The following is a 26,592-nucleotide window of genomic DNA, read 5'->3' on the forward strand; positions in this document are numbered from 1 at the left end:
GATTTTTTTTTACTCATCTCCGTTTGTTTTATTCGAAAAGTCTCATTCAGAAAACAATCTTCAAGCAATTCTAGAACTGAAAAATTAATTAAAAGTTTGTCATTGGAGTTTGAGGGAAATTGCTCTGAAAAGCGCCGATTGGAGATCTCGAAAATTGTCAGGAGTGAGTTTGGCCTTTTTCACCTGCTGAGATACACTCTTGAAGAAGAAATCAACTTCTCCGAAATCAATGTTTGACTGATCGGGGATGTTTTGTCCAGGACGTGGCTCATTCGATGGTCCAGCGTGGCTGAAAGAGTTCATCTGCGGAGGGGATGGCTGCATTGGTGGTCTGTTCTCATTGAAGGATGGTGGAATGGGTGGTCCATTGCCAAAGAAGGGTTGATGCGGCGGCCCCGGTAGTCCTGGTCCTCCATTCCCAAAGGGATTCATCTGAGGTGGTCCAAAATGTGGATCGTGTGGAGGTGGACCATTCCCAAATGGATTCATTTGAGATGGTACAAAATGAGGATTCTGTGGAGGTGGACCATTTCCGAAGAAATTCATCGATGGAGGCTGCAGTGGAGGAGCAAATTGATCATTCCCAAAGGGATTCATCTCGGGAGGTCGAAACGGTGGCCCTTGTGAAGGTGGGCCATTATTCCCAAAACAATTCATCTGAGGAGGTTGAAATGGTGGCTCATGTGGAGGAATACCATTCCCGAAGAAATTTATTGGTGCTTGGGGCTGAAATGGTTCATTCGGTCCATTCCTGTAGGGGTTCCTCGGAGGTGAGAAGTTCCTCGGTGGAGAAAAGTTCCTCTGAGGATTGTTTTGACCACAATTTCTGAATATCGCAGGTGGCTCTTCCCAAGCTCGTGGTGGGGAATTCGTTTGTCGTGTCATCCGAATGGGAATTGGTTTGGTTTGCTCAATTTTGGGTGCTTGATGTTGAGGATTCTTCGGCCGAGTCTGATCTCGACGTGACTGAGCTTGTGAAGAAGATGCGGGTTCAAATACCTCAAGACTCGGATCTGGAGCAGCAATTTGTCCCTGCCATATTTTTGGCGGTGCTACGCTGCTTCCGGAACCACTAAATGATGACTGTGGTCCTCCTCTTAGTTTTCCACGAGCTGCTTGGAATTCTTCCTGTTTCACTTTAGCCTTGGCTTTTCTGACTTCAGCCCTTTGCCTTATTCTCTCCACCTTTTCGGCTTTTCTCTCCTTCCTTGTTTTTTGCTCTTCCACAATTCCAGCTTCTATATTTCTCTGCTTTACAAAGTGCTTCATTGTCATCTTTACGCGTTTAATGGCTCTCGGTAGGTGAATGTGATCCTTGTAGAAGTTCACCATGTCATAGAAGTACCTAAACTCCTTCATTGGATACCCATCCACTACCAATTCCGGATGCTTCTTCATGGCATAATGTTGACCAAATTCAAAGTACAAATTCCTATACGTTGTCTTGCAGTCTTCTCCTGCAAAGGATTAAGGAACATCCCGTAAATTCTCAAGGAAATTAAAGAAAAAAAGAGGTTCTTACCATTCCTCCCCATTCTGTTCCCAATATCTTCCCATGCTAAATCATTGAATTTATCGTGAAAGAACAGCTTGTGCGTTCGATCAAAGAGAATGGGATAGTCCTGCACAATCCTTATTATCTGCTGATTAAAATCTCCAGGATAATTCCTTTGCATCCTTAAAACTTTTTATATTTTGTAAGTCTTGTTTTGTAAGTTCCGGAAAATCAAAACAAACTAATCCGGCTGTCAAACTCTTACAGCGAAAGATGTCAGAAATGGATTTTGGAGGGAAAATAAAAGATTTTATTCCAGAAAAATAAAAATTCCATTTATTAAGATTTTTACTTCAAAGATGATTCATAAATTCAATAGTTATTTAACACGAAGAAGATCTCTTAAATCAGGATAAAATCCTTTGTCAATAAATTCAGAACACTTCATTGGAAATCTTTGAGTTTTTAGAACTTCCTGCCACGATGAATTGGCTTCCTGCCTTGCTTATTGGTTGCGTTTGGTCCATCCCTGTCATCATAGTAGCGCCTTATATCATAATACAGCTCACACACAGCTCGAATCAGCAGAAGCCTGTGCTGGACGTCATGAGAAACATCTTGAGATGCAAAAATATCGCTATCAATCATTTCTCTCTCCACCAACATGGAAATCCTCTTTGACTTCTTCTCTGCATCAAATCCATAAGTGTTGATCATTCTCTCAGTTAGCCAGCAGATCTCTTCAATTGCCTTATTTGGGTACTTAATTGTCTGCCACTTCTTCTGCCACATAATACGGTAGCCATGGTATGAGCCAGTTAGGGCTGAACCGCAATCCAAGCATTTGAGTTTATTTCGAAGCAAATGCCCAATGAATCCTCCAATGTAGCGCATAACATTCTTCCTGTACTCACTCGCCTTTGGTAGCCTGAAGAGTGCCTCAAAGTTGTCCCAGAAGTCATTAGTTGGACTCTCCTCCGCAGGCAGTTCGACGCATCTTGTTGAAAATTTGAAGTATCTGTCGGAATAATTGATGGCTTTTGCTGCTTTAGTTGTTTGCGCGTGAAGGGCACTGAACCAATCAGCTGGAACGATTTCTCCACTCTTTCTATCCCTCCTCAGCCAATGCACTGAGAGATCCTTGTAGTTGTTGTAGAACTTCCTGATGCGTACAAAGTAAGTATTTGATCGGCCAATCGAAAAGAGCAATTCGAGCGGATCCTTCGTGAAGCTGTCCAAACGAATGAACGGCAGACCATGCTCATGAACAGCATTAACGTAGATTATCGGGAGACTCCTCAGAGCAAATACCAATCCAATGAATCCCGTATTCTGCTGCGATTTCAGCAAACGCACGCCCTTTCGCAAACGCATGGAACGAATGTACGTGCACACCGTAATGATGAATGCTTGAATTGCCATTGAATTCTCTGAAGAGAAAATCTTCTCTCCATTCCAACGGCCATTGAGGAGCTCCATTGATTGAGCAATGATACGCACGAAATTTGCCGTAGCACACGCTCCCTTAAACTCAGGCAATTTTAGTTTGTCCTCAAAGTATTCAAGGGCATCCGCAACGGATTTGTGCATGGTGTAGACGGCAAGTTTTGTCTGAATCTTCTTCCTTGTGAGGTACATTTGTGCCGCACGAGTCTTCTTGCACAACTCCGCACCCTCCTTCTCCTGAAGCTTCAACAGATTATCCAAGTACATCCATTCAATCTCATTTCCATCCCCATCAATGAATGGACCGTAGTGTTGAAAGGAAAATCTTATGATTTCCAACACATCTGCCGGATCCGGGAAGAATACCATTTCCTGGTCCAAAAGGGAAAAATTGCTCTTAGCATGGGGGTACTGGAACTTGCATCCGAGTGCTGTAAAAGCAGGAATATTTTCGTCCAATGGCATTGTTACTCCTGTCACCTTTACACCCGTCTTCAGCAGGAGTATGGTGCAAATTTCAATCAAATTCGCGACAATTTCTTTATCTGAGCCCATTTCATCGCAGGCCAGGAATCCAAGGGGAATCTTCCATCGTTTGGTCACGCTTGAAGCGATAAAAACAAAAACTCTCTTAACAACGCACATATCATCATCAAGACTACCCTGTCCGAAGTTGATGTACTCCAATTCATCACAGGCCATCTTGTCGTGCTCAACGCGCAATTCGTCAAAGAGAATGTGGACAAACACTTGCGTTGGAGATGATTTTTGTTCAGCAGCGATAGCTTCGAAGGACTCCTTACTGAATCCCGGCATGAAGTCATTGGTAACATACCAACCTGCTACAATTGCCTTTGGTGGTACAACACCATATTTCTTCTCCGCGTAGTCATATCCCCGTGGGGCGTAGTAGTTGAGGAACACGGCAAACTTCTCCATTTCTTCATCATAATCTTCTGAATCTTCTGAGTACTGTGGCAGTGGGGAGGAAGTATCATCGGGGAAGTACTCAAACATCATTCTTGAATTGTAGTCAATCAGATTCTCCTGGGAGAGTTCACTAATCAAGTCTTCAGCGCTGATTTCTGGTTTCTCCATTGCGGAAGCATTTGATGCTCCTTTTGTCTGTTCCTGCTGATTCTTTTCCGAGTCAGAAGGAATCCCTGAGGGTGGGAAGTTTGCACTTAAAAGTGGAGCTTCAATAGATGCCCCTTCATCGCTGCAATCCATCAACTCATCGGACTCATATTCTGAGGAAAGTGTCTCATCGTTACGTGTCATGATTGGAAGATTAGCAAAATCAAGGAGATCCATGGGAAAATCAGGTGGAAAGACCCGAAGAAGCGGAACTTCAGGCAATTCCGATCTGTCACTATCAGAATCAGTCGAATCACTGCCTTCACTACTTGAGGAAGTAAAAATAGCCACTGATTTTGCAAAAGGATTATTCCTGGGGCACGTTACTTTTGGCGTGCTGTTTGTGAGGAAGTTTGGGAGCTTGAAGGGCTCGTCCTCGATATCAATCCAATCTGTTGAAATTAGCAAAAAATTACGAAAGTAGAACAAAGAAAATTAAAGACTTCAGATACCCACCATCATCTGACATGTCATGATCTTCATCATTTGCAGCTGCTGCTCCTCGATTGATCTGGAATGGCTTTGGAACAGCACCTGGACGCAGTTTTCTAGATCTGGGGTAGAAGCTTTCCTTCGCAAAGTGTCCACCGCAAACTCGTCCACTCATATTATCAGCGTTTATATCCATTCCCAGATGATATAGCCACCTTATGGTCAATACTGTGTCGTTCAAGGGCATTCTACAGACCAATTAAAAGAAGGATTCATCAGCTTCCGGACATTTCTGCGAAGTTTTTTTTTGGCTTACCTGTGGAAGCTTACTTTGGTTCTTCCAGCTCTCTTGAATCCACTTGTCCTGGTCCAACATCCAGGTACTACGCATTTCCTTACTCTACCATTCATTTTCACTCGTTTTCGTTTCCAAAAAACGCTTTTTATTTAAATTTTCGCAAGAATTTTGAAGATTTCTTCGAGATCACAAAGCAAGCCGGAAGAATGAAGAAAATTGAACATGGCGTCGTCAACCCGGTGGAAAATACTTCACGTTCGATCAAAAGTCATTACACGTAAGTAGTACGTAAGAGATTTATCCTTGATATTTTTATGCTTTTTATGCATTTTTCCTTGCTTTTCTTTGTTTTTTTTGCGTTTTCTTTCTCACCTCAAATTGAATTTTCCGTCTTCAATTTTCTATGCCCAGTCAAACAGTGCCAGAATCGCAGAAAAATTAACTTAAGTAAAAAAAGAACAATATTTTCTTTCTTTAGAAAAACCGGAAAAACCAGAGAAAATCAATTTTTAGTTTAATTTTGTTTAATTTCCGTTACCAATATTTTTCTCGGTAAAAAAATTCTCATACAAAATTAGTACTCACCTAGTACGGAAATAGTACCATAAGTTCTCTTCAACTGTCCAGCCGGGATGTGTAGTTTCGCGGAATAAGCAAAAAGAAAAAATTGGAGGACTCTGAGAAAAAATTCCCTGACACTGCAGTTAAAAGACGTGATCACATTGGAGACTAAACTACCGTAAGTTCTGAATAAAGAGATTATCAAACTAAATCAAAATTGGCCTTGGAAGAGGAGTTTTATTATCATGCAGACAGTCGCCCCATAGTCCATAACCTGACTTTAAGATCACATTTTATCCTTTTGGGTTTCTAGATTTAACAGAAAAAGAAAGATGGCTGGGAACTGGAGGGGAGAAGGGAAGCAAGACTTCCGTGGGCAACCTGGAAGGGTTTTCACAGCCAAACGACCAATGCAGCACGATGGGGAGCCCTTCCGGATGGAGATTCAGAGCGGCTGTACGGGACGCGTGATTGGTCGTGGTGGCTCAAAGATCCGAGAAATTCAGGATCAGTGCAATGTTCACCTGCGCGTGGATAAAACGACAATGGATTCGGGAGTTGTTGTGGTGGAGATTCAAGGGGATGCGTCTGGGATTGATATGGCAAAGAGGATGATAAATGATGTTGTCAATGAGCACAGCAATCAACAGGAGAATGGCCAGAGAATGAGGCAGGATCGGAATTTTGGTGACAATCGCCGTGATCGTCCACAAAAGAGCTACTACAACGGTGGGTCAGACAGGCAGGCTCAATTTCAAGATGCCCCACAGAATGCTCCCCAGCAGGACTTTCAGCTCATTGACTGGAATTCAGTGAATGAGGCACAGGATAAACTCCAGAAGGAGAAGCTGAAGACACTCCCGCCGCTCATTAAGCAATTCTACGAAGAGCATCCCGAAGTCAGTAGTCTCACCTCGGACCAGATTATAGAATTCCGGAAGAGTAACAACAACATTATGGTTGATCGGACTTTTGCCAAAGATTCCAGCGATAATGTTGACATTCCGAAGCCAATCTTCAAGTTTGAGCACTGTTTCTCCGCCTATCCGGATATTATGGAGGAGATTAAGAAGCAGGGCTTCGAGAAGCCGTCTCCCATCCAATGTCAGGCTTGGCCAATTCTCATGAGTGGCGAAGATCTCATTGGGATCGCTCAGACTGGGAGTGGCAAAACGCTGGCCTTTCTCCTGCCCGGTATGATTCACACTGAACTCCAGCCGATTCCCCGGAGCGAACGGGGGGGTCCCAATGTGCTGGTCATGGCGCCCACGCGTGAACTTGCACTTCAGATCCGTGATGAAGTGGCAAAGTATCACTTCCGCGGCATGAAGTCCGTCTGCGTGTACGGTGGTGGGAGTACCAAGGAGCAAATTCAGACAGTGGAGAGAGGTGTGGAGATTGTCATTGCCACACCGGGCAGATTGAATGATTTGGTGGCCAGGGGTACCATTGATGTCAGCTCCATCACTTACCTCGTTCTCGACGAAGCTGACCGGATGCTGGACATGGGCTTTGAACCGCAAATTCGTAAGATACTCCTGGACGTTCGCCCCGATCGACAGACAATCATGACAAGCGCCACATGGCCACCGGGAGTACGTCGTCTGGCACAGAGCTACATGAATAATCCCATTCAGGTCTACGTGGGCACATTGGATCTCGCTGCGGTGCATTCAGTCAGTCAGAATGTGGAGATTGTAGATGAGAATGAGAAGTATGATAGAATTCAGCAATTTGTACAGGATATGACGCCAAAAGACAAGGCAATTATCTTTTGTGGCAAGAAAGCTCGCGCAGATGAACTGGCCAGTGAGCTCTGTATGGTTGGCTACAATTGTCAAGTTATTCACGGAGATAGGGAGCAAGCGGATCGCGAGAGAGCGGTTCAGGACATCAAATCGGGCTATGTAAGGATCCTCGTGGCGACCGATGTTGCATCTCGTGGACTTGATATTGAGGACATTACGTGAGTACCTTTACTTCCAGCCTTTTAGATTCATTTTAATCAAGACTTTCTTTTTAATTTCTCCCTTTAGGCATGTCGTCAATTATGATTTCCCCAAGAATATGGAGGAATACGTCCATCGTGTTGGGAGAACCGGTCGTGCAGGACGCACGGGTACCTCACTGTCCCTCCTAACGAGGAAGGATTGGGGTTCAGCTGCAGAATTGATAAAGATTCTCGAGGAAGCTGATCAGGATGTACCCGATGAGCTACGCTCAATGGCAGATCGTTTTAGTGCAATGAAGGAGCGCAGGGATAATGAGAGGGCTGCCGCCTATGGTGGGGGTGGGGGTGGCGATAGGAGGTCTCAAGGACGTCGTTACAACTAAACGACGATGTATTAAAAAAAAAAAGAAATCTCATGTGTTCCATTTTCCGCATTCGTGCGAAAAATGTTCCAAAAATTAATTTAAACATTAAGATATTTTTTTTCTATATTTTTTTCATGAAATTCTCTGAATTTATATTTTTTCTTTATACTACTTTCTAAAAAAGCCTGTGATCCCCAATGAAGGCACACATGGTACAAAAAGAACTGAATTAATTAATAAAATGGCAAATTAAAAGAGGATGGATTTTCCCTTCGAAGAGCGCATGCCTTTGACCGTGACGATCGCGTGAAGCTCTCTCTCTAAAATAAATCGATCGTTTGAGAGGACTGCGAGTGGATCGATTGCGAAGAATTAAATACCAATCGGTCGCTAAGCTGTTCGTGTCCAAAGAGTAATTGTGCCAAATTCTTTGGCCATCCCTCCGTGGTGGTTGGAAGGAAACGAAAAGAAGTGAATGTGCTTCGGTGGAAGGGTGATCTTCAAGTGATCTTGCAAGTTTTCTGTTTGTTTGGAAAAGTGCACGATGATGACGGTGATTGATCTCAAATTTTCAAAGTTCAACGACACCCCGTGGGGTTTTCGTCTCACTGGAGGAGCGGATTTTGACTTTCCTCTCACTGTAATAAAAGTTAGTTGAGAAAAGGGGTCATTTACAAACACTTTGGGGCTTTTCTTTTCTATTAAATTTATTTTAAAGCAAAAAGTGTTTGAAATTAAATGAGTCTGACATTTTTGTGGCGAATGATCAATGGCATTTACACAATTAATCTACATTTTGTGTGAATTTCAACAACAGAATCAACCTCTAAAAATCAGTTCAAACACACAGAGTTTTCGAACGATGTGACACCCATTTTGATAAAGATATCACTTGCATCGCGCAAATGATCTCAAATTCTAAATTCTTTTGCATTCATAGACACTAAATTGCTTTACTGCATCGATGTTTTAAACTTCTCACTTGTACAATATAAAATGTATTTTTGTATTTGTTGTTTAACTCTCTATTTTCGTTTGCCAAAAAGGTGACCGAAGGCAGTTTGGCGGCACAGGCAGGAATGCAACTTGGTGATGTCGTTGTCCGTATCAACGACACTCCCGCGAGCAATTTAACGCATTTGGAAGCCCACAATGTACTCCTTGCTGCTGGGAATAATTTTATGCTCGGCATCCAGAGGTTTAACCCATGCAAAGCCACTTAATCCTGTCTGTCTCATTTCCAGCTAAAATTTCCCTCCGTTTTTCCTTCCAGAGAGATTGAGAATGTAGCCCCACAGGTTGCTGCAGAAAATCCTCCAACTGTTGCACCACAGCAAACAATTAATGAACCAATCATCGAGGAACCAGCTGAAGAGGCAGCAACGGAGGAGAAGACAATGGATATTGCAGTGACTGATGATCAAATTGCCGAAGTCATCTCCAGTGAGGCTGAAGTGTTGAAGGATCACAATGTTATTGGGGTGAATTTCAATAAAATCATGCCACAAGCCATGGCACTGAAGACAAGTGAAGTCTTCAAGACACTCAATGCAGAAGCAGTTAAAACGAAGGAGGATAAAATTCAGGAGGAACGCAAATGGACAACTTTCCTCCAGAAACCAAATCGTCCTATCCCCAAATCCAAATGGGACATTGAACAGGAGAAGGTGATGAAGAACTTCCTTTTTCCGTTAAAATTTTCCAATATTTGAATAAAGTTTTCTTTGCAGAGAGTACCCTACAAGGTGAGAATTGTAAAGCAACCAAAACCAAAAATTGCTCCTGATCGAGTTCCAACACCAACTCCAGCCCAGGAGGAACCGACTAAGAATCAACCCACGGAGGAAGCAAAAACGGAAGAACCAACTAATCATACAGAAGCGGAGGTTGAAGAAGCTCAGCAGGAAAATAATGAAGAAGAGGAGGTGAATGAAGAAGAATTGGTAACTTCAACTGCTGACAATGAAGTTCCGGATTTGGAGGAGCCGCATCAGGAGCAACCGGAAAATCCTGATGAAATGCCGAGAGAAGTTGAGGAAAAGCTTATAGAAGTTCAACGACAATTGATGTCACTCTCAAATCTACCGCACGCCATTAAAAGCACATTGGATGCAGTTACAGAGCAATTGTCGAAAATTGTGCCAATTGAGAAGGACGAGCCAGAAGCTGAAGAAGCCCCTCAAACTGAAATTCAAGAAGAACATGTTGCAGAAGATGAGAGACATCATGCAGCGGAAGATCAGGAAGTTTCTGATATTTGTGGAGAAAATGAAGAACAGCAGCAACATGAGAATCAGGAGGTGAATAACAATGAAAGTTACCATCCGGATGATCAAGAAATCATGGATGACATAAGAAAGAATATTGCAGACAAGGGTCAAGTAAGTTAAAAAAAAAAAGCCTGAAAGTTTTTTGAGCAAAATTAAGGAACTGACTTAAAACGTGAATTAATTTTAAGCGCTTCAATGTTGCTGGAAAATGGAAAATTCGTTCCTTCCGCTTCGACGTAAAATTTTCAGATGATGAACTTTTCATGTAAAATTCCCTTTTTGCAGTCAAGAATTTTCTTCTTTTTTTTTGCTTTATATGCTGCAATTAACATTTTACTTCTTCTCCATTTATTTTGAATATAGTTTGTGAAATGAAAAAGCTTCGATGACTAAAATTTTCTCGATTTCCTCTCTACATTTTATTCTACGTGCATATTTTTGGATTTTTTTTTCTTTTGTTCGCCTCTTTTTTTGCCCTTTTAATGCTGTGTGATTTATGTTGGAATTTGCAGGAATCGGAGGAGGAAATGGAGCAACAGCAGCGCCTTATTCGTGATCGAACCCCCAAAATACCACCAAAGCAGAAATTAACGTCTGCATTTGGTCCACTTGTGCCGCAGGAAAGGCCAATCTTTCTCCCCGGTGGACGCAAGTGGCGCAAACCGAAAGATGCCTTCAACGATGAATTCATAGCGGAAGTTCTCAGCTCCCAGGCGGAACTCATTGTTGGCACAACTCTTGGGTAATTGCGCAATCATTGCAATTGAATTTATCTTCAATTCGTGCAATCACAAATTGTTCAATTCACATTGGCGCCCATTTCTTTTTTACAATCAAACGCAATAGCGCCATACATTCGTACCCATTTGCCATTTATACATATCATGCCTTTTTCCAGGAGCACGTTCGAAAGTCCTCTTCTGCCGTACGACAACAGGTTGTAGCATCATTGAAATTTCACTTAATCTGTAGAGAAATATTCTCCGCACAAAATATTAAATTTTATCATTCATTCAGTGTGTCATCGTATGTGGGCAAAGAAAACCACAGGGCATTTAGTAAATAATTGAATCCTGTGTTCTTTATTTCTTAATTTATCCATTATTGTTCTCATTATTAACCAAGATAAATTAATATAGAGGTAATTTGTTATTACATTTATATCTAATTTTTCAATTTATCTTTTACTAAAAAAATTAAGAACAGAATGAGATTTTTGGTAAGTAATGAATTGTAGAAGAAAAAGTGATAGAAACTTGGAACTTTTCCAGGAGTTTTCCTGAAGGAATAGGATTCTAAATCGATCATTTTTTGAACAATTTTCTTTTAACGGTAGATCAAATTTTTTTTAACTTTCCCTGAATCTTTGTCTTAATGAAAATGATGAAAATTGGAAATCGTTGAAAGTCAAAATTTAAAGCTTCTAGGAAGAGCTTTTTCAATAAAAATTCTTTGACAATAAAATTCATTTACTTGATTTATTTATTAAAGAAAATAAAATTAAAAAAGCTGTGTCTGAAAGAAACACAGCTAAAATTGCTTCCAAATGGAAGGACGGCCTAAAGATCACTAAAGATTTTCCTAAATGGAAAATTTCTATCTTTATGGACAAATTATCGTTTAATCAAATTTAAAAAAAAAGCTTTGCTCTTAAAACTCTTAAAAAAAATTAAATCAGAAGCAAGTAGTATTCCGATTTAGGCTTTCCTCCCCTAAGTAAGATCTCAAGAAAAGTTCTTGAGACGTGAGGGCTTGTTGGCTGAAAGAAAAGTGAGTCAATTTCTGTGAAAGCATTTTATTCATTGTCATTAATTGGAATGCAGTGTTTTCATTTACTTTACCTTGAAACCCAATCTATTTCGGGAGAGATGGGAGAATAGAAATAACAATTGTATGATTTATCGTACAGGGTGAACTTCCTCAAGTATCAGAAGCCCGAGAAGAAAGTCGATCTGAGTGGGAGTGAGGTTTACAGAATGATCCACTGCATGGATAAGGTGCCAGCTCATGGAATTGCAGCACGACCCGAAAAGGTCTTCACAGCTGAAGATGTCCATCGCGTAAGAATTTCCTGAAATCTTAATAAAAAATACAAGAAAAGTCCTAAAAAGATTTTTTTTAATTTTCCAGTCCTCCTCGCCTCTTGCAAACTGTGGCCAGTAGGATGCTGACGAAGAAGGGGTTGCAGTTGATTTAAAATTGCGTGCGGTATTGTTTGATTGTTCTTTTTTTGTAACACTTAGCACTCATTATAAAATTAAAATAATTGATAAACGTGGGGTAAGCAAATTGTTCTTAATGTCCTGTCCTTGTGTGTCGTTCACTTCGGTATACTGACGCCAAATTGATCATGAGTTTATGTACCTACCTATTATTTTTATTTAGAAGCATCTTTATATAAAAATAAATCATTCAACAATTAATTAATTTAGATACATTTGAATGACGACGTTGATGGATAAATTTGGTATAAACCATATTTAGAAGTTTGATTCAGTGGAATTGTCTTTTGATGATTCAGATTTTATGGATAGAAGTTATCAATGAGCCAGGAAAGTGGTGATGAATCCAAATCATGAGGATTTGTTCGTCTCTGGCTAAAGCACGTGCCATTGAGGCATCGTCACTTAATCACATTCTAATTGCTTTCCCACTGGCTAATTGTAGCCACATCCTTGACGATTACGTGGTTGATTGAAATTGATAAATAGCCAGCGATTGCGATCTCCACGCTCAATTAGCTTTCAATCGAGTAACGTGCAGGACACGGTAGCAAATTGAAAGGAATTAATTAAAAAGTGCATCAGAAGTTGACGAGGAAGATGGGTGTGGATAACTTTAGGAGGCTCTTTGCGGGAAAGTTCGGAGAATCACTGGGGAATTTGGAAACGAAAGAAAAGAGGCCCTACCACCCATTTCTCTATGTCGAAGTTCTGCGTGCCTTTTGCACATTCGTCAATGGCAATGAAGCCCTTGCCCCTCTCACAGTGATCGGAGTGAGTGATTGTGGATGATACGGAAAAATCTAAAGAGTGATGTCTTATGCAAAAAAAATCCTTTATTCAGGTCAGGCGAGGGGGACTACCAACACACGAAGGAATCTACGATGATGATATTATTGTGAAGGTTAACGATATTCCAGTGAAGGGCATGAAACTGAGAGAGGTCCAGATGATGGTGCGGAAATCTGGGCGATTTGTTAAAGTCCTCGTGAAAGACTCAAATGACGATGCCCTCAGTGAACAGTTAAGAAGTGAGTTAAAAAACTAAAAAAAAAAATATTAATAAAAAAAAACATTTTTAACGTAATTTTAAGAAGAATTTTGATAAAGCTCTCTTTAATATATTGGAAGCTTTTCTTCAATTTTCTTTTAGGAGTGAGAATGTCTTGTTGATAGCATTTTAAATAGAATTTAGAGATTCATTAAAATAGCCATCAAATGAATTAAATTTAAAAAGAAATCTAGAATTATTTTTCAATAATTTTCTTTTATTGGTATTTCAGACCAAAACAGAAGAAAAGCAGCCGTAAGTTTTCTCATAAAATCAATTACCATTTCCAAGATGAATTGATCGAATTTTCTTATCTTTTCCTTTATTTTAGTGCGATTGGGAGAGTGTGTTTCCATGGAATGATGTCGAAAAGCCCATTTATCACGAATCAAACTGCTACATGGTCCCCAGTCAAGCTATAGAGCGAATGATGAGAGCCCACGAGCTGGCAATGGTGATTGAGGAACAACGACAAGAGGCAGAACTCAGGCGAATTGCAGAAATAATGCGACAAACGGAAAAGGAAAAACAGGATGCTGAAGCAGCGGCAGAAGACACCATCATAGAATCACCACCTCCTGAAATTATAAGACTAGATGAAGTTTTCGAAACGATATTCTACCTGCAAAAACGCGAACCCTGCTCCTGCGAACATGTTACCTATCTCGTCTATAAAATCCAACTACCCGAAGGAAGTGAAGATATTAGTGAAAAACTCATCAAAAAACACGTACAATTCGCAGAATAATTTTCTTTTTTTAATTTACAAAAAATTTCCTCAATAAAAATAAGGCCATTTTCTTAAACGTTTCCGTTTTTCTCTTTACCATGATTACTTAACAGCATTCACAATTGATTCGCAATCAATAGCCAAAATTTATTTAGAGAATGATTCGCGAGTGAATTCTTTGATCTTGCCTCTCGCAGCACATCACCTTGAGGTAGTAGAGATTTGTCACGTGTGAGAATGAGGAGAGTAAATAAAAAGCCACAAATCCACTTGCAATCGGATCAATAAGTTGGCGATCGAGTCGCAGAACTCGTCAGGTTGTCTCATCCACGTAGTCACAATCGCGATGGTGATCGAGGAGAAAAGTGGTGCCCATCTAGTGCCTCCAGCATTCGAGAATGTGGAGTACGTGATGAGGATTACCTACACACTCTCAACGGATAGAAGGACCATGTCCTTTGTGGATTACCTCTGGGGGATTGAAGTTACGGGTGGTGTTGATCAATATGAACCTCTCACAATAATCAGTGTAAGTAGTATCGTGTCGTGTTGAAGCATTTGTGCTGAAAGAAATTGCAACAATGAAAGAATAAAGAATGTGAATGAGAAAAAAATCAAGTGAGAACCTTTCTAAAAATGGAACAAGTTTAAATTGTTAATGGGATCATCTGCATAATATTCTTCCACCTGATGATGCAATCAAATGAATGAAAAATAATCCATTCAGTTGAAACGATAATTGAAAATAGATTAAATTAATGAAGATTCTGCTCATTGTGCTGGAGGTGCCAGACAACCAGGCGTCTCCATTGTGATGTTTGACTTCATGTGCTTTTAAGGGAAAATGGAGACGCCGGGTTAAAGCAAAAATAACGATATTAACACTAAATTCCGACTAAATTCAATGCAAAAATGATCATAATGCGAATCACCAGGCGTCTCCATCGTAATTTACAATTATTGGTAGTAAAAGTCGAAGCTTTAGATTACCAGGCGCCTCCATTGCATGCAAAATGTGGCGTTTACACAAAACTTTTAATTAAAATTTTATTTCCAAATTTTTTGAGCAGGTCAGGCAGGGAGGTTTAGCCCACAAGGCAGGCATTCAAGTGAATGATACCATCATGAAGATCAACAACACCTCAGCGGACAAATTGACCCTAATGGAGGCACAGCAATTAATAAGAAAATCCGGAAGATCAGTTCGGATCATCGTACAGGGTGATGACAACAGTGAGAGTGACTTTGGCGCCGAAGATGAATACACAGTGAACTTTTGGTTTACACCTCCGATTAAGCACAGAGGAGCGACATCCAACTTTTCAATAGTAAAAGCTTTTCACTTTCAAGCTTTTTTTGATTGGAAAAAAGTCAAAGAAGAAAATTTTTCTTTATTTTAGGGAAAAATTCCCGATGTCTTCCCATGGAATGATCGCCGAAAACCAATATACAAGTTAGAGGAGAAGAAAACGATGATTTAGTTTGTGGCGAGAAAATGCTATTTGATTTTCCTTGGGATTCTTTTTCAGGGAATCCAATTGCTACCTTGTGCCCAGCATTTATGTGGAACGAATGAGGCGAACGTCAGCCAATAGGACGATCATAAAGTCTCTCGAGGAGAAAATAGCAATCCAGCACAGTGAGATTAACACGAGGACGGAACCCAGTGATATTTACTATGAATTAGAAGATCTACCCCACTCGTCTCGCACTGCGTAGTGCACCACGCACCTCATCGTGACAAATTCGTCGGTCACCGCCATCGGATTCATGCCTTGTTGCACTGCAAACTATTAATTGAATGGATATTGACGATCAGTTCGGTTTGGTAATCTCAGGCAAGATCATCGTGGCGTGTTGATTAACATTGTAAAGGATCCCCCGATTGTTTCCCATATAAAGTGATTGCGAAGAAATAAAAATATTTTTTCTGATTTAAATTTTTTTATTTAGTGAAATTGAAAAACTTTTGAATCATTTAGAATAATATTTCAGCACATCATCATTGCTGGCAAATTAATGTGGTGATTGTTGGTGATCAAAATTTAAAAGAAGCTATTAACGCAAAGTGTCGGTTATAAATAAATTGCAATTTCGTACTACAAATCGCTAAATAGGTCAACGACATGCCGGAAGGGAAATGTTTTTCAATTAATCTCGAGGATTGCAATGTGCAGGACAATGATTGTGCCAAAGAACCCAAATGGGGCTTCCAGATAACCGGTGGAGCTGACTTTGGGATGCCAATAACAATTTTTCAAGTAAGTTTTCAACCTCAGAAATAACACACAAAATGCAAATAAAAAATAGTGTGTGTGGAAAATCACAGCCGATTTCCTCGTGGTGTTGAGAAAATGCCTGTTGAGGGGGGGTTTTGTATTTCATTTCCACACAACCAACACAAACATTTGCAAATGAGAATATTTACAAACTGGGCGGGGAAATTTGCCTCTGTTGTGATCACTTGAGCTATTGTCGGCTGTTTTAATTTAGATTTGGTTCAGAAGTTCACAAAACGATTCCCTGCACACATCAATTGTTTTCCCGTGGATCTCATTTATTGTAATTATATCGTCTCAATAGTTTGAGTATCTTTTTTTTTCTTCTATCACCAGAGTAGTGGGTCAATTTTGTATATAAAACGATTTATTTTATATAAATAGTGATAAAACAGTAAATATTCACAAATTAATACATTTTTTTCTCTAGTTAAGCGTGGTATTTTGTGGTAAATTATTTTAATGTGAAAAAAATCAATTAATCCACATTTTATCATATTTGATGCGCAAAAGAAGATTTTCTTAACATTTTCTTGTAGCACATAGAAACATTCATTTATCCTGGCACACCCACTACATCTCAATGCACACATTAATAATGTTTGAAGAAAAAAATTAAATAAAAAAAGGGTTTTCTTTTGCGTGTGATGTGAATTTAATATCTGTGTCTTTTTTCTCTCATTGAAGGTGACTAAATAAAAACTCTCTTGCACCCATTATCACTGTGTGTAATCCATTTAGTGTATGTGTTACTAAGCACCGTACTGATATAAGGGGAACATTTGTAATAAAATGGATAACGAAGCATCGCAGAAGGTTCCTCCGCCCTTCTATAAGGCACCCGCGAAGAAAACTTACAATTATGAATTTCCTGAGAAGGATCGGGAGATTAAAGTCATTCAGCATCGTTTCACACCTCGCACTGCCTCTACTTCCTCTTCACAGGTCACAGAAGGAGGTCAGGCCAGTCAGGTGGGATTAAAGTTGGGCGACACTATTACCAAGATCAATAACGTGGATACATCCGAAATGACGCTGGCTGAGGCTCATGCGAAAATTGAGGGCGCGGAACAAGGAGTAAAGCTTTCTGTTGTGAGGTAATTTTGTAATATTTTTTTTATTAAAAAAAAACTGTTGAAAGAACAAAGTTCTGAATGATAAGAATTGGTCGCTTGTTTTTTATTTAAAAATTATTTTATGATTTTAATAAAGCATCAATGCTTCAAAATTTACAAAACGTCTCAAAAACCTTCTTGCAATTTTTCAAAAATAAAAGCTTTTTTTCAATTCTGGTAAATATTATTTTAAGCTTTTGCCATATATTTTGTGGAGATTAATGGCTTGTACTCTCGTTAACCATCATAATTTTGTTTTTACGCTACAATCTGGTATTTTGCTTGTTAAAAGCAACAACATGTTGAAAAGCCCAAGAGTAATATTGCTCTTTTATCACAGAACAGACTAAAAATATCTCAAGAGTCTGGCATTGGGCATCATCCATAAACCACACTTTGAAATAAAAGATCCGCAATTGTTTGCTTGAAACATTATTCCTTCTTCATTATAAATTTTAATTAATTTATTCGCAAACAATTGCCTTTGAAGTTTTATCCTCAAAAAGAATTTTATTTAATTTATTTTCTTAAGTTTCGAAGACGATGAGGAGAAAGTAGCGGAGGAACGGCAAGTGGTGCTGAAGGCGAAGAAAGAGGCTGAAGGTCCGAGAAAATTATCTGTGGTGGATCTGGAAAAGCCAAAAGGTCAGATAGGTGGTTGATTGAGTGAGAGTGGGAGCACCATGTGGTTAAACAATGTGTCCTTATTGATCCCCCCACAGAGAAAACTTGGATACCACAGCCTGAAAGAAAAGTCTGGCATCCAATCGTGTGGCAGCAACCTCCGCCACCCGTTGCACAAGAAAACTATGGCCCAGTAATTGATAAATTAACCACCACTGTTTTTAATCTTTTTTGTGTTCCACCGTGTATTCCTAACCGATCGTTTTCTGTCTTCTTTTTCCGCTCTCTTCTCGGCATCTTCCTTTCAGGATGCGCCACACAAGAGGATCGTCCGCAACATCCGGCGTCTGCTCAACGAAACCGAAGATCAGCCCGAGGAACGTTGGAAACATATTGAAAATATGCTTTTGGCCCTCCCCACGGCCTCTAAAACCAATTGATCTGCGATGGGCTAATTATTTTAGATTTTAAAAGCAATATAAAATATTCAATGTCCTTTCTTGAGCTTCACACAAATTTACTCCAATTCAGTTTCAGAAAAATTACTTACTACTCTACCTAAATACCTGTTTATCTAGTCTATTAAAAGTTTGTTTTAAAATGGAAAAATGAGCATTTCTTTACTCATACTTTTTATCTCATTGAACCTGTTCCATTCATACATGTAGGTGCTTGTTATACAAAAGAGAAAATTTTTCGAAAATTATTTGTTGAAAAATTTACGTATTTTCTTAATTACGTAATTTTATCAAATTAATTAGATATTCTATTTTAGAGAAGATGCTACACAAATTATAATTTACCAATTTAAATTATTTTCCATTGTTAAAAAATATAAACTTATTTGAAATTAAAAATTGATAATATTTTTTTAATCTTGTAATTGATTTCGAAAAATGTTCTCAAAAACCAAATCTACCCGTAGTTTTTTCTCAAATTGTTGTACCCCTTCCTCAGGCCCCACACTTGAAGATCAATTGCGTGCAATGCAGAAACGCTTGGCGGAGATTGCCGCAATCCCCATCCAGATCCAAGCTACCCTGGAAAATGTCACGAAGACCATGGAGAAGCTCCTCCCGCCAGAACAATCTCCAGAAGTCCTGAGTGAGGATGAAAGTGATTATGGGTACGAGGAGATTGAGCAGTACGATGACTCATATCGCTTTGATCAGAACGAGAATGAGGACACAGCATCCGATAGAACTGAAGATGCTGTTGTTGATGAACTGGATGACTCAGAAGATTATGTTGAGGAAGAACAGGCTGTCGTTTCCTCGGCATCTGTCTCCGAGATTTGCGACAATGAGCCAGAGTCGGGATGTGTTTCAGCAACGCCAGAAGATCGTTCGGAGGGAGTATGGAGCTCCTGGCCGTGGTCTGAGCCAGCTAAGGTTGTGCCTCGGAGATCTAACTGCCATTTAGTACCACGGACAAGCATGATTAAAAATCGGTAAGAACTTTGGGATTTAATTTTGATCAAATTTAATTGAAATTTATATTTTTTAGGATAAAACAACTCAACGAGAAGCAAGTTTTAGCGCCATACACGAGAAATGAACAAAACGTGGGAAATTGAATTTATTCTTGATCACCTTTTTGGCGCCTTATTGTTTAACATTCAAGTTTTTTTTGTTGAGAAAATAAAATAAGAATTAAAAGACAAATCTTTATGTTTATGAAGCAAATTAAATTTAAAATAGTATATTAGCGACAATTTTCCTGCATTGATGATACATTATATACTCTTTATCATGAAACATTCAATCATAAATCAATCAAAAAAAAAAACTTCATAATGTTTTTATGCCTGTAAATTACTTAATAGCCTGTGAGTTTGTGAGCACGTGCTTGCGTTTTTTTTTTACAATTTTTCTGCTACTTCACTTAATTCCCTTTTAACATATAAAATTTTCAATGTTTACCTACAAATAACTTTCTACCATATTAATTTCAAATGCATAAAAATAAATAAATCCATTATTTAATGTGTCAGAGTGTCATGACATTTCAACGTAGCTATATTGATTGAATTAATAATTTGCAATACCTACACTTTGCTTATATTTATATAATAAATCCAAATGAGCTTTCTTTCACTTACGTATGCCCTACCTTCATTAAAAATGTTTTAAGTATAGTAACATTTTTTTAATTTTTTAGCTGTGATTCTTTCTTCAAAGAAGCACAGCTTCTGTGTACACTCAAAAATGCAAAGTCGTCAGATCGGGCTCAAACTTGGGATGAGCACGAATTATGGTCCCTACATTCCAAAAAACGTTGGCGCCAAAAATTGTTCCGGCCGGCCGGCCGTCCGTCCGTCCGGAACCTTTCGCTTAATTACAAGAGAACGGTGATAGATAGAGACTTGCGGTCAACGGCAAAGTTCATATATCGGGTGGAAGACATCCGATTATGAGGTTAAATCCAACCCCCCACCCCCGCGACCGCCATTTTGAATAACTGTCAAATTTTGTTTTCGCTATATCTCAGCCCCTGTAATAGCTAAAAATCTGAAATTTTTATATGTTGTAGGGGCCATCAAGACCTTTCAAACGATACCTCATTTTCGAAAATCGGCCAAGCCGTTTAGCCAATATGGCCGTCACAATTTTTCATCGAAAATCGGGCATAACTCGAGAACGGCTTGGCCGATTTTGATCAACTCGGGCTCAAATGAAAGATATTAACGAGCCCTACAACTGCTCGGAACATTTCAAGTTCAAAAAATGACCGCAAGTGGCGCTAAAATCGAAAACAAAATTTTCGATGAGTTTTCGATGAATATCTCGAACATCGCTTTATAGAATTGCTTCATATTTTGATATGTTATAGTTGGCTATAATATCTTTCATCATGCCGAAAATGAAGAAAATCTATGTAGCCGTTCCGGAGATATCGCGTTTTAAAGTTAACATGTCATATCTTGAGTTGCATAAGACCAACGCCCCGCGAAGCGGGGCGTTTTATATATACATATATAAAAGTAAAGTAAAATATATATAAATGCATAGATATACACATTATATATACATATAAAAATGCAAAGATAAATATTAAATAAAAATATAGCATGGATGGAACAGTATAAAGCGAAAGAACGGTAAGTAAAACTTACGGGCTGTGATTCTTTCTTTGTCAGTGAAATGTGAAGATGGCTGAAAATTGAGGATGAGCAAATTTTGAGGAGAGACTTACTCGTGAGCCGAATCACAGCCAACGCCCGCCACGATTAAGGCTTTCTTCAAAACTGCGCGTTGGCTGTGATTCGGCTCGCGAGTAAGTCTCTCCTCAAAATTTGCTCATCCTCAATTTTCAGCCATCTTCACATTTCACTGACAAAGAAAGAATCACAGCCAGTAAGTTTTACTTACCGTTCTTTCGCTTTATACTGTTCCATCCATGCTATATTTTTATTTAATATTTATCTTTGCATTTTTATATGTATAATGTGTATATCTATGCATTTTTTAAATTATGCAACTAAAGGAGATAAAGATGATTGAGTATAAAAAATGCGTTTAATAATATTTTATAATTTCGCGTTTAAAATCCCTAAAAGAAGACGTGAAAGAAAATAAAAAAAAGAAATAGAATTTATTTTTCATTTCTTTTTATTTTTCAAAAATAAATTTTTCATTAAAATAATTAACAATAAATCTTCATTATAAACCGATAATTTGCATAAAATTTTATATTTATTAAAAATATTCATTATCTAGATAATTGCAGTGCATTAATGCATTATTTAGTGCATTTAAAGATCCAAAAGTGATTCAATTCGTGATTATTTAATGCCCAAGAGGCAAGTACGATGTTTTTACAATGTATGAACATAAATCACATTGTTAGACAGATTTATTATTATTATTATTACAACTATGCATTTCTAAAATACTTCACAAAATGATATATTTACTAATAACTGTGTTTGAAACAATTAAACCAATTAACTCAAATTAACACTTTAAATTATATAACACAAAAACTTATAATTTTAACTGCTTTCTTACCTTATTTTCTATCCAATTGTTTTCTTTAAAAAAAATTATTTCCAGGAGAAAGAAAATTTCCTTTTTTTTTAGTTTTCTTTATTCTATTAGGAAAATATTAAAATTTATCATCTTATCAAACCCAACGAAGCAATTTTTCAGATGTTCTCTAATTTTCCTGAAATTGAGCAGCTAAGATTGGAACATAGTCATCGTACTGTGCCTGATAGAAGTTCCCACCAATAAGATGAAGCGAATATTTTTCAGAGAAATCTTGTGATGAGAAAAATATACGATTTTTCACACTCCTGAAAAAAAAACTCAAAAATTAAATAAATGCAAAAATAAGAAATATTCAATTTTTGCTTTTTACCGCATGTCTGATTTTTCCTCATGAGAAAAATCAATTTTTTCTGGTTGCATGAATACCAAGAAAATGTACCGATGTAAATCCGTATTCTTAGGTGGGCCTGACCCAATGTATTCAGCTATTGTTTCACCTTCATCTAAATTACTTCCGGGAATATTAACCACCATCCAGTGCTTAATTTCACCAAGTCTTCGATCTTTCCTGCTTGGTGCATCCGGATCCGTCATAATTAGGGTGTAGTAATTATCAGGATTTGCATTCCAAGTTACGGAAGGTGGGTCCTTGACGTCCGTTGGTGTCAGTTCCTCGCCATAGTTTACTTCCAATCCACTTGGATATTTTACACCGACCTCAATTAAATTTTTAGGAACTTCCGTGAAAACGTCAGGAACAATTTCGAAGGATTGAAATTTTTGGGCAACATTGTCCTCAGCAAAGATTGTAGATAGTAGAAGAGATAGAGCTAACAAAATGTTAATTCTCATCATTGTTCTATAAGCAACTAATTTTCTCACTTTTCCGATCACAGTGTTATTCTTAATGAAAAATTGCATTGGTTTATATATAAATTTTCCGCGGATGGTATATTTCGTTAGAGGAAATCAGACAAACACGCAGATTAAGATTAAATTATATGGATGGTACAATTTGAAATTAAAGATAAATTTTAATGGGAATTTAATAATTAGGTGGGTGCTGTGTTTTTTTTTGCATAACGTTGTTTATGTTATAAAAGTTCAGAAGAAACAGGAAGGCATTTCAGTACAAATGAATTTATATTAAAAATAAAAATATGGTTAGTTTTTAATGCAAATATTTAAAATTTAAGAAATTTTAATGAGATAAATCATATTCTATAAAACAATATTTTAGATAACCTCCGTTACGCTGAACACAAATTAATAAGAAGAATAAAAAAATACATTTCTTCCGTCCTAAAACGTAACAATAAAAAGTGATTATATCCAATGCAATAATATTAGATTTATGAAAGAGTAGGTATGAAGTATTTTTACTGCTGCTGATCAAATTACCTCAACCTTGCTTTATTTTATAATTGCACAATGGAAAAAAAAACTCCCTACAGTTTGTAAAAATTTATTGTTAAACTTTTAATAAATTACCTTGAAGAAATTAAGACAATATCGAAAAACAACAAATCATGAATAAAAAATGGTTATACAAAATTTATTTCATGTAATGCGGTGGAGATGTTAATATGTTTCTGTAACATTTTCTTTAAACTCTAATTTATTCGTACATGCTCAAAAACATGGTAAAGAACAAAAACTAAATGATGTGTAGAGTTATATATAATTTCGCAATCAATTTTATTTATTTTATATTTCGCACATAATGCAAATAAATGTACAATTTCATTGTATAAGAAATCATTTAATATTTACTCTGAAGACAGTTGTGCGTGCAGTGTTGGAACGTAATCATCGTACTGGGCCTCGTAGAAATTACCCGCAAATAGCTCAAATGAGTATTTCCCAGCAAATTTACTCGCGGAAAACTTTGGACGTCCAGCACGGCTTCTGTATCATAGGAAAATTCACAAATTAATACCTCATAATAATTTTTTTTTCATTTCATTCATCATGTATATGATTACTTGTTGGAAGTTTTCTGCTCCGCGGAGAAATCGACCTTTCCAGATGGTTGTTTGTACACGAGGAAGACGTAGCGATGGAGACCGGTTCCCTTGGGTGGGCCCGATCCAATATATTCGGCAATTGTCTCACCTTCAGCTACGCGATTTCCCGGGATGTTTCCCACGGTCCAGTGCTTAAATTCGCGGAATGTGGGTTCCTTTCGACTCGGTGCATCCGGATCCGTCATGATGAGAGTGTAGTAGTCGTCTGGATTAGCATCCCAGGTCACATAGGGAATGTCTTTCACATCCGTTGGTGTGAGTTCATTGCCAAAGTTCACTTCCACGCCACTTGGATATTTTATCTGTAAAAAAATTAATTTGCTGTGAAATATATAAAGTATATAATATATTGTTCATTTTCACCTCTATTGGTTTATTTGGAGCACTTGCCACTACATCAGGGACGACCTCGGACGATTGAAACTTTCCCGCGACATTGTCATCGGCAAAAACTGCCGAAATAGAAATAATAATAAAAAAAAATAGAAGAAAATTTTTAAGATGGTACATGATTGGAAGATGCGACTTGTTGTGCAGAGAGTCACCAATGCAATGATGAAAAGTCGAATAATTCCTACTCTACAGGTTGATGAGGTTGATGACGATGACGAAGCGCACACGCAAACATAAAAGAGAAAATCCAAGGTAAGAGAACTTTGTAAAATACTCACTAAATGATTCGTTGAATTACGGGCATCAAGGTATTTTTTTTTCTCGTACACAATTACTTTGTTTTTTGTTTTTCCTCCCAACCCTTCTTTTCTAGCCACACAGCCCTAGGGCTTGGCACCTTTTCTCTCTGCGTATGGACAACCCCTCACTAATTTATCCCCGTTCTAAAAAATTGTAATCCCACAGGTACCATACAACCTAAGAAGGAGCTTTCCATGGTTTTGCTCTGGAGGTTGGTTATCGACGCTAAGTCGGCCATGGCCGCAGGTGAGAGTTTTCCATCGCAGATGAATAAATAAATAATCTAATCTAATCTAATTAAAATTTCTTTAGGTGTTCTTTTGAAAATATTATTTTATTTTAAATTTACAAGAAAATTAATTTGTAAAAAATGTCATACTTTTAGGAAAATTTAGGTGTTTGAATCGATCATTAGCATAATATTGGAAACTCTCAATATCAATAAGCGGGATGAAGAAGATCAAAAAGCTGAATCGCGCATCATCATTAAACAAGTTGGTGCTTTTAAAACTCTTATGTACACATCAATAAAAAAGTTTACAATGCTACAAGCATTTTACTTTTTTTATGTAATTGACAAATATATTTCAAGAGGATTGAAATAAAATGAAGAGAAGCTGATCAATTAATTCGATAACTTGTGTTACATACCTACGCTACTTATGTACGGTCCCAACACTAAGCACTGTGTTTGATGAGCAATAGAACATAAAATTAGAACTAATTTATCATTAACTGGATTTTTCCCTTTAATTAAAGATATTTACAAAATAATGTAAAATTAAGAATCTAAAATACGCACGAAAAATCACTTTTTTGGTAAAATCACACACTCTATGTTAATCCAAGTCGAGTACGTAGTCCAGGAACAGATTCATCCCATCCGGCAAAAAAGAAATTCCCCGCCACAGGTCTTCCAAGTTCGTATTTCCGAACAAAATTGTTTATGCGGAAAAAGGGCCTAAAGTTGAAATCTCTACTTGAGGTGTAGGGCTCGTTAAAGTTAATTGGGCCCCAGGGCTGTTCGTAAACCAAGAAGATGTATCGATGCAAGCCACTACCAACTGGAGGAGCACTGCCCACATAGTCTGCAATCACTGTGCCCCTGGATACATCATTCCCAGGAATATTTCCAATCATCCAGTGCTTCACTTCACTAACTTCTCCAGCATCGGGATCAATCATGATGAGCGTATGGAAGGTGTTTTTATTCCTCGGTTCCCATTTCACAATTGGATTTGATCTCACAAATCGGGGCTGTGTCAACGTGCCCAAATTCACATTCACCCCACTTGGATAGTTTACCTAAAAACACAGCACAAAATTATAATCAATCTTCAACAAAGATTTTAAACAGATTAAGCACCTCAACTATCCTATTTGGGGCATACGGGATAATATTAGGCACAATCCTGTAATTCCTAAAGGCCTGGGCAACTGGGGTAACCGGGCCAACCGTGGGATTGGAAATGGTGAAATAGTTATTTCCACCAAGAAGTGAATTTAGCTGGTTAACTGGCACATTTGTTATATTTGGAGTATTCTGAATTAGGTAAAGAGATCCAAGTAAGAATAAGTACTGCATTTTTGCTCAGTAAATCGTTATAAACTGATTGTTTTTGGTGGATAGACGATATTTTTATATGTAGTTTATTGCTTCACTATACGAGTGGGTGGGTGGGCGTGGGGATTAAAAATTATTGATTTGGAACAATGTCTTCACGGTCTTCGGGAAAAACAAGGTGCGAAATAGTTTGTTATTATAGAATAGAATAAAATCTTACCTTGAAAATTTTCTTATGAGTTTTAGTTCAAGTCATTTAATTAATAGATAATCTATAATTAAACTATTGAGTCCGTTTAAGGCGGTTGTAATGCTCAATATGGCGGTGGCGTGGCGTCCT

The 26,592-nt window shown here is 38.1% G+C and overlaps 10 protein-coding genes across 13 annotated transcripts; 6 read left to right on the forward strand and 4 right to left on the reverse strand.

The window, feature by feature from the left end:
- Positions 1–2: 2 nt before the first annotated feature.
- LOC129790702 (basic salivary proline-rich protein 4-like) lies at positions 3–1,760 on the reverse strand. Its single transcript, XM_055828373.1, has 2 exons — positions 1,523–1,760; positions 3–1,457 (listed from the first exon to the last, which is right to left on the reverse strand). The coding sequence occupies exons 1-2, from the start codon at positions 1,674–1,676 to the stop codon at positions 100–102; spliced, it is 1,512 nt and encodes a 503-aa protein (XP_055684348.1). The 5' UTR covers positions 1,677–1,760; the 3' UTR covers positions 3–99.
- A 43-nt stretch (positions 1,761–1,803) lies between these two features.
- Positions 1,804–5,030, reverse strand: LOC129796780 (uncharacterized). Its single transcript, XM_055838860.1, has 3 exons — positions 4,827–5,030; positions 4,535–4,758; positions 1,804–4,470 (listed from the first exon to the last, which is right to left on the reverse strand). The coding sequence occupies exons 1-3, from the start codon at positions 4,919–4,921 to the stop codon at positions 1,961–1,963; spliced, it is 2,829 nt and encodes a 942-aa protein (XP_055694835.1). The 5' UTR covers positions 4,922–5,030; the 3' UTR covers positions 1,804–1,960.
- Positions 5,031–5,409: 379 nt separating this feature from the next.
- LOC129788193 (probable ATP-dependent RNA helicase DDX43) lies at positions 5,410–7,940 on the forward strand. The gene is made up of 3 exons (XM_055824255.1): positions 5,410–5,547; positions 5,683–7,335; positions 7,406–7,940. Exons 2-3 carry the CDS (start codon positions 5,702–5,704, stop codon positions 7,701–7,703), a joined length of 1,932 nt encoding a protein of 643 aa, XP_055680230.1. The 5' UTR covers positions 5,410–5,547; positions 5,683–5,701; the 3' UTR covers positions 7,704–7,940.
- Positions 7,941–8,004: 64 nt separating this feature from the next.
- On the forward strand, positions 8,005–12,239 carry LOC129788194 (pharyngeal muscle protein 2). The gene is made up of 7 exons (XM_055824257.1): positions 8,005–8,334; positions 8,732–8,883; positions 8,959–9,352; positions 9,416–10,066; positions 10,468–10,697; positions 11,865–12,015; positions 12,086–12,239. Exons 1-7 carry the CDS (start codon positions 8,230–8,232, stop codon positions 12,116–12,118), a joined length of 1,716 nt encoding a protein of 571 aa, XP_055680232.1. The 5' UTR covers positions 8,005–8,229; the 3' UTR covers positions 12,119–12,239.
- A 330-nt stretch (positions 12,240–12,569) lies between these two features.
- LOC129788195 (uncharacterized) lies at positions 12,570–14,034 on the forward strand. Its single transcript, XM_055824258.1, has 4 exons — positions 12,570–12,951; positions 13,022–13,208; positions 13,461–13,483; positions 13,560–14,034. The coding sequence occupies exons 1-4, from the start codon at positions 12,778–12,780 to the stop codon at positions 13,974–13,976; spliced, it is 801 nt and encodes a 266-aa protein (XP_055680233.1). The 5' UTR covers positions 12,570–12,777; the 3' UTR covers positions 13,977–14,034.
- A 185-nt stretch (positions 14,035–14,219) lies between these two features.
- On the forward strand, positions 14,220–15,892 carry LOC129796841 (uncharacterized). The gene is made up of 4 exons (XM_055838960.1): positions 14,220–14,487; positions 15,029–15,286; positions 15,359–15,411; positions 15,488–15,892. The coding sequence occupies exons 1-4, from the start codon at positions 14,305–14,307 to the stop codon at positions 15,675–15,677; spliced, it is 684 nt and encodes a 227-aa protein (XP_055694935.1). The 5' UTR covers positions 14,220–14,304; the 3' UTR covers positions 15,678–15,892.
- Positions 15,776–18,585, forward strand: LOC129796822 (PDZ and LIM domain protein 5). 4 transcript variants are annotated; one of them, XM_055838949.1, is made up of 5 exons: positions 15,776–16,219; positions 17,183–17,334; positions 17,885–17,997; positions 18,075–18,169; positions 18,285–18,585. In XM_055838949.1, the coding sequence occupies exons 1-5, from the start codon at positions 16,085–16,087 to the stop codon at positions 18,414–18,416; spliced, it is 627 nt and encodes a 208-aa protein (XP_055694924.1). In that variant the 5' UTR covers positions 15,776–16,084; the 3' UTR covers positions 18,417–18,585. The 4 variants fall into 4 exon arrangements, with proteins under 4 accessions (XP_055694924.1, XP_055694896.1, XP_055694905.1 ...); XM_055838930.1 differs by lacking the exon at positions 15,776–16,219 and adding an exon at positions 16,466–16,686 and having other exon boundaries at positions 16,925–17,334; XM_055838940.1 differs by lacking the exon at positions 15,776–16,219 and adding an exon at positions 16,466–16,577 and having other exon boundaries at positions 16,925–17,334.
- Positions 18,285–19,640, forward strand: LOC129796851 (uncharacterized). The gene is made up of 2 exons (XM_055838972.1): positions 18,285–19,426; positions 19,483–19,640. Exons 1-2 carry the CDS (start codon positions 18,873–18,875, stop codon positions 19,550–19,552), a joined length of 624 nt encoding a protein of 207 aa, XP_055694947.1. The 5' UTR covers positions 18,285–18,872; the 3' UTR covers positions 19,553–19,640.
- Positions 19,641–22,042: 2,402 nt separating this feature from the next.
- On the reverse strand, positions 22,043–22,866 carry LOC129786859 (protein D3-like). The gene is made up of 2 exons (XM_055822108.1): positions 22,339–22,866; positions 22,043–22,273 (listed from the first exon to the last, which is right to left on the reverse strand). The coding sequence occupies exons 1-2, from the start codon at positions 22,821–22,823 to the stop codon at positions 22,135–22,137; spliced, it is 624 nt and encodes a 207-aa protein (XP_055678083.1). The 5' UTR covers positions 22,824–22,866; the 3' UTR covers positions 22,043–22,134.
- A 783-nt stretch (positions 22,867–23,649) lies between these two features.
- Positions 23,650–24,600, reverse strand: LOC129786860 (protein D3-like). Its single transcript, XM_055822109.1, has 3 exons — positions 24,359–24,600; positions 23,954–24,297; positions 23,650–23,876 (listed from the first exon to the last, which is right to left on the reverse strand). The coding sequence occupies exons 1-3, from the start codon at positions 24,503–24,505 to the stop codon at positions 23,738–23,740; spliced, it is 630 nt and encodes a 209-aa protein (XP_055678084.1). The 5' UTR covers positions 24,506–24,600; the 3' UTR covers positions 23,650–23,737.
- Between the last annotated feature and the right edge of the window lie 1,992 nt (positions 24,601–26,592).

The sequence above is a fragment of the Lutzomyia longipalpis genome, chromosome 1 (assembly GCF_024334085.1).
Source record: "Lutzomyia longipalpis isolate SR_M1_2022 chromosome 1, ASM2433408v1".
Lineage (NCBI taxonomy): Eukaryota > Metazoa > Arthropoda > Insecta > Diptera > Psychodidae > Lutzomyia > Lutzomyia longipalpis.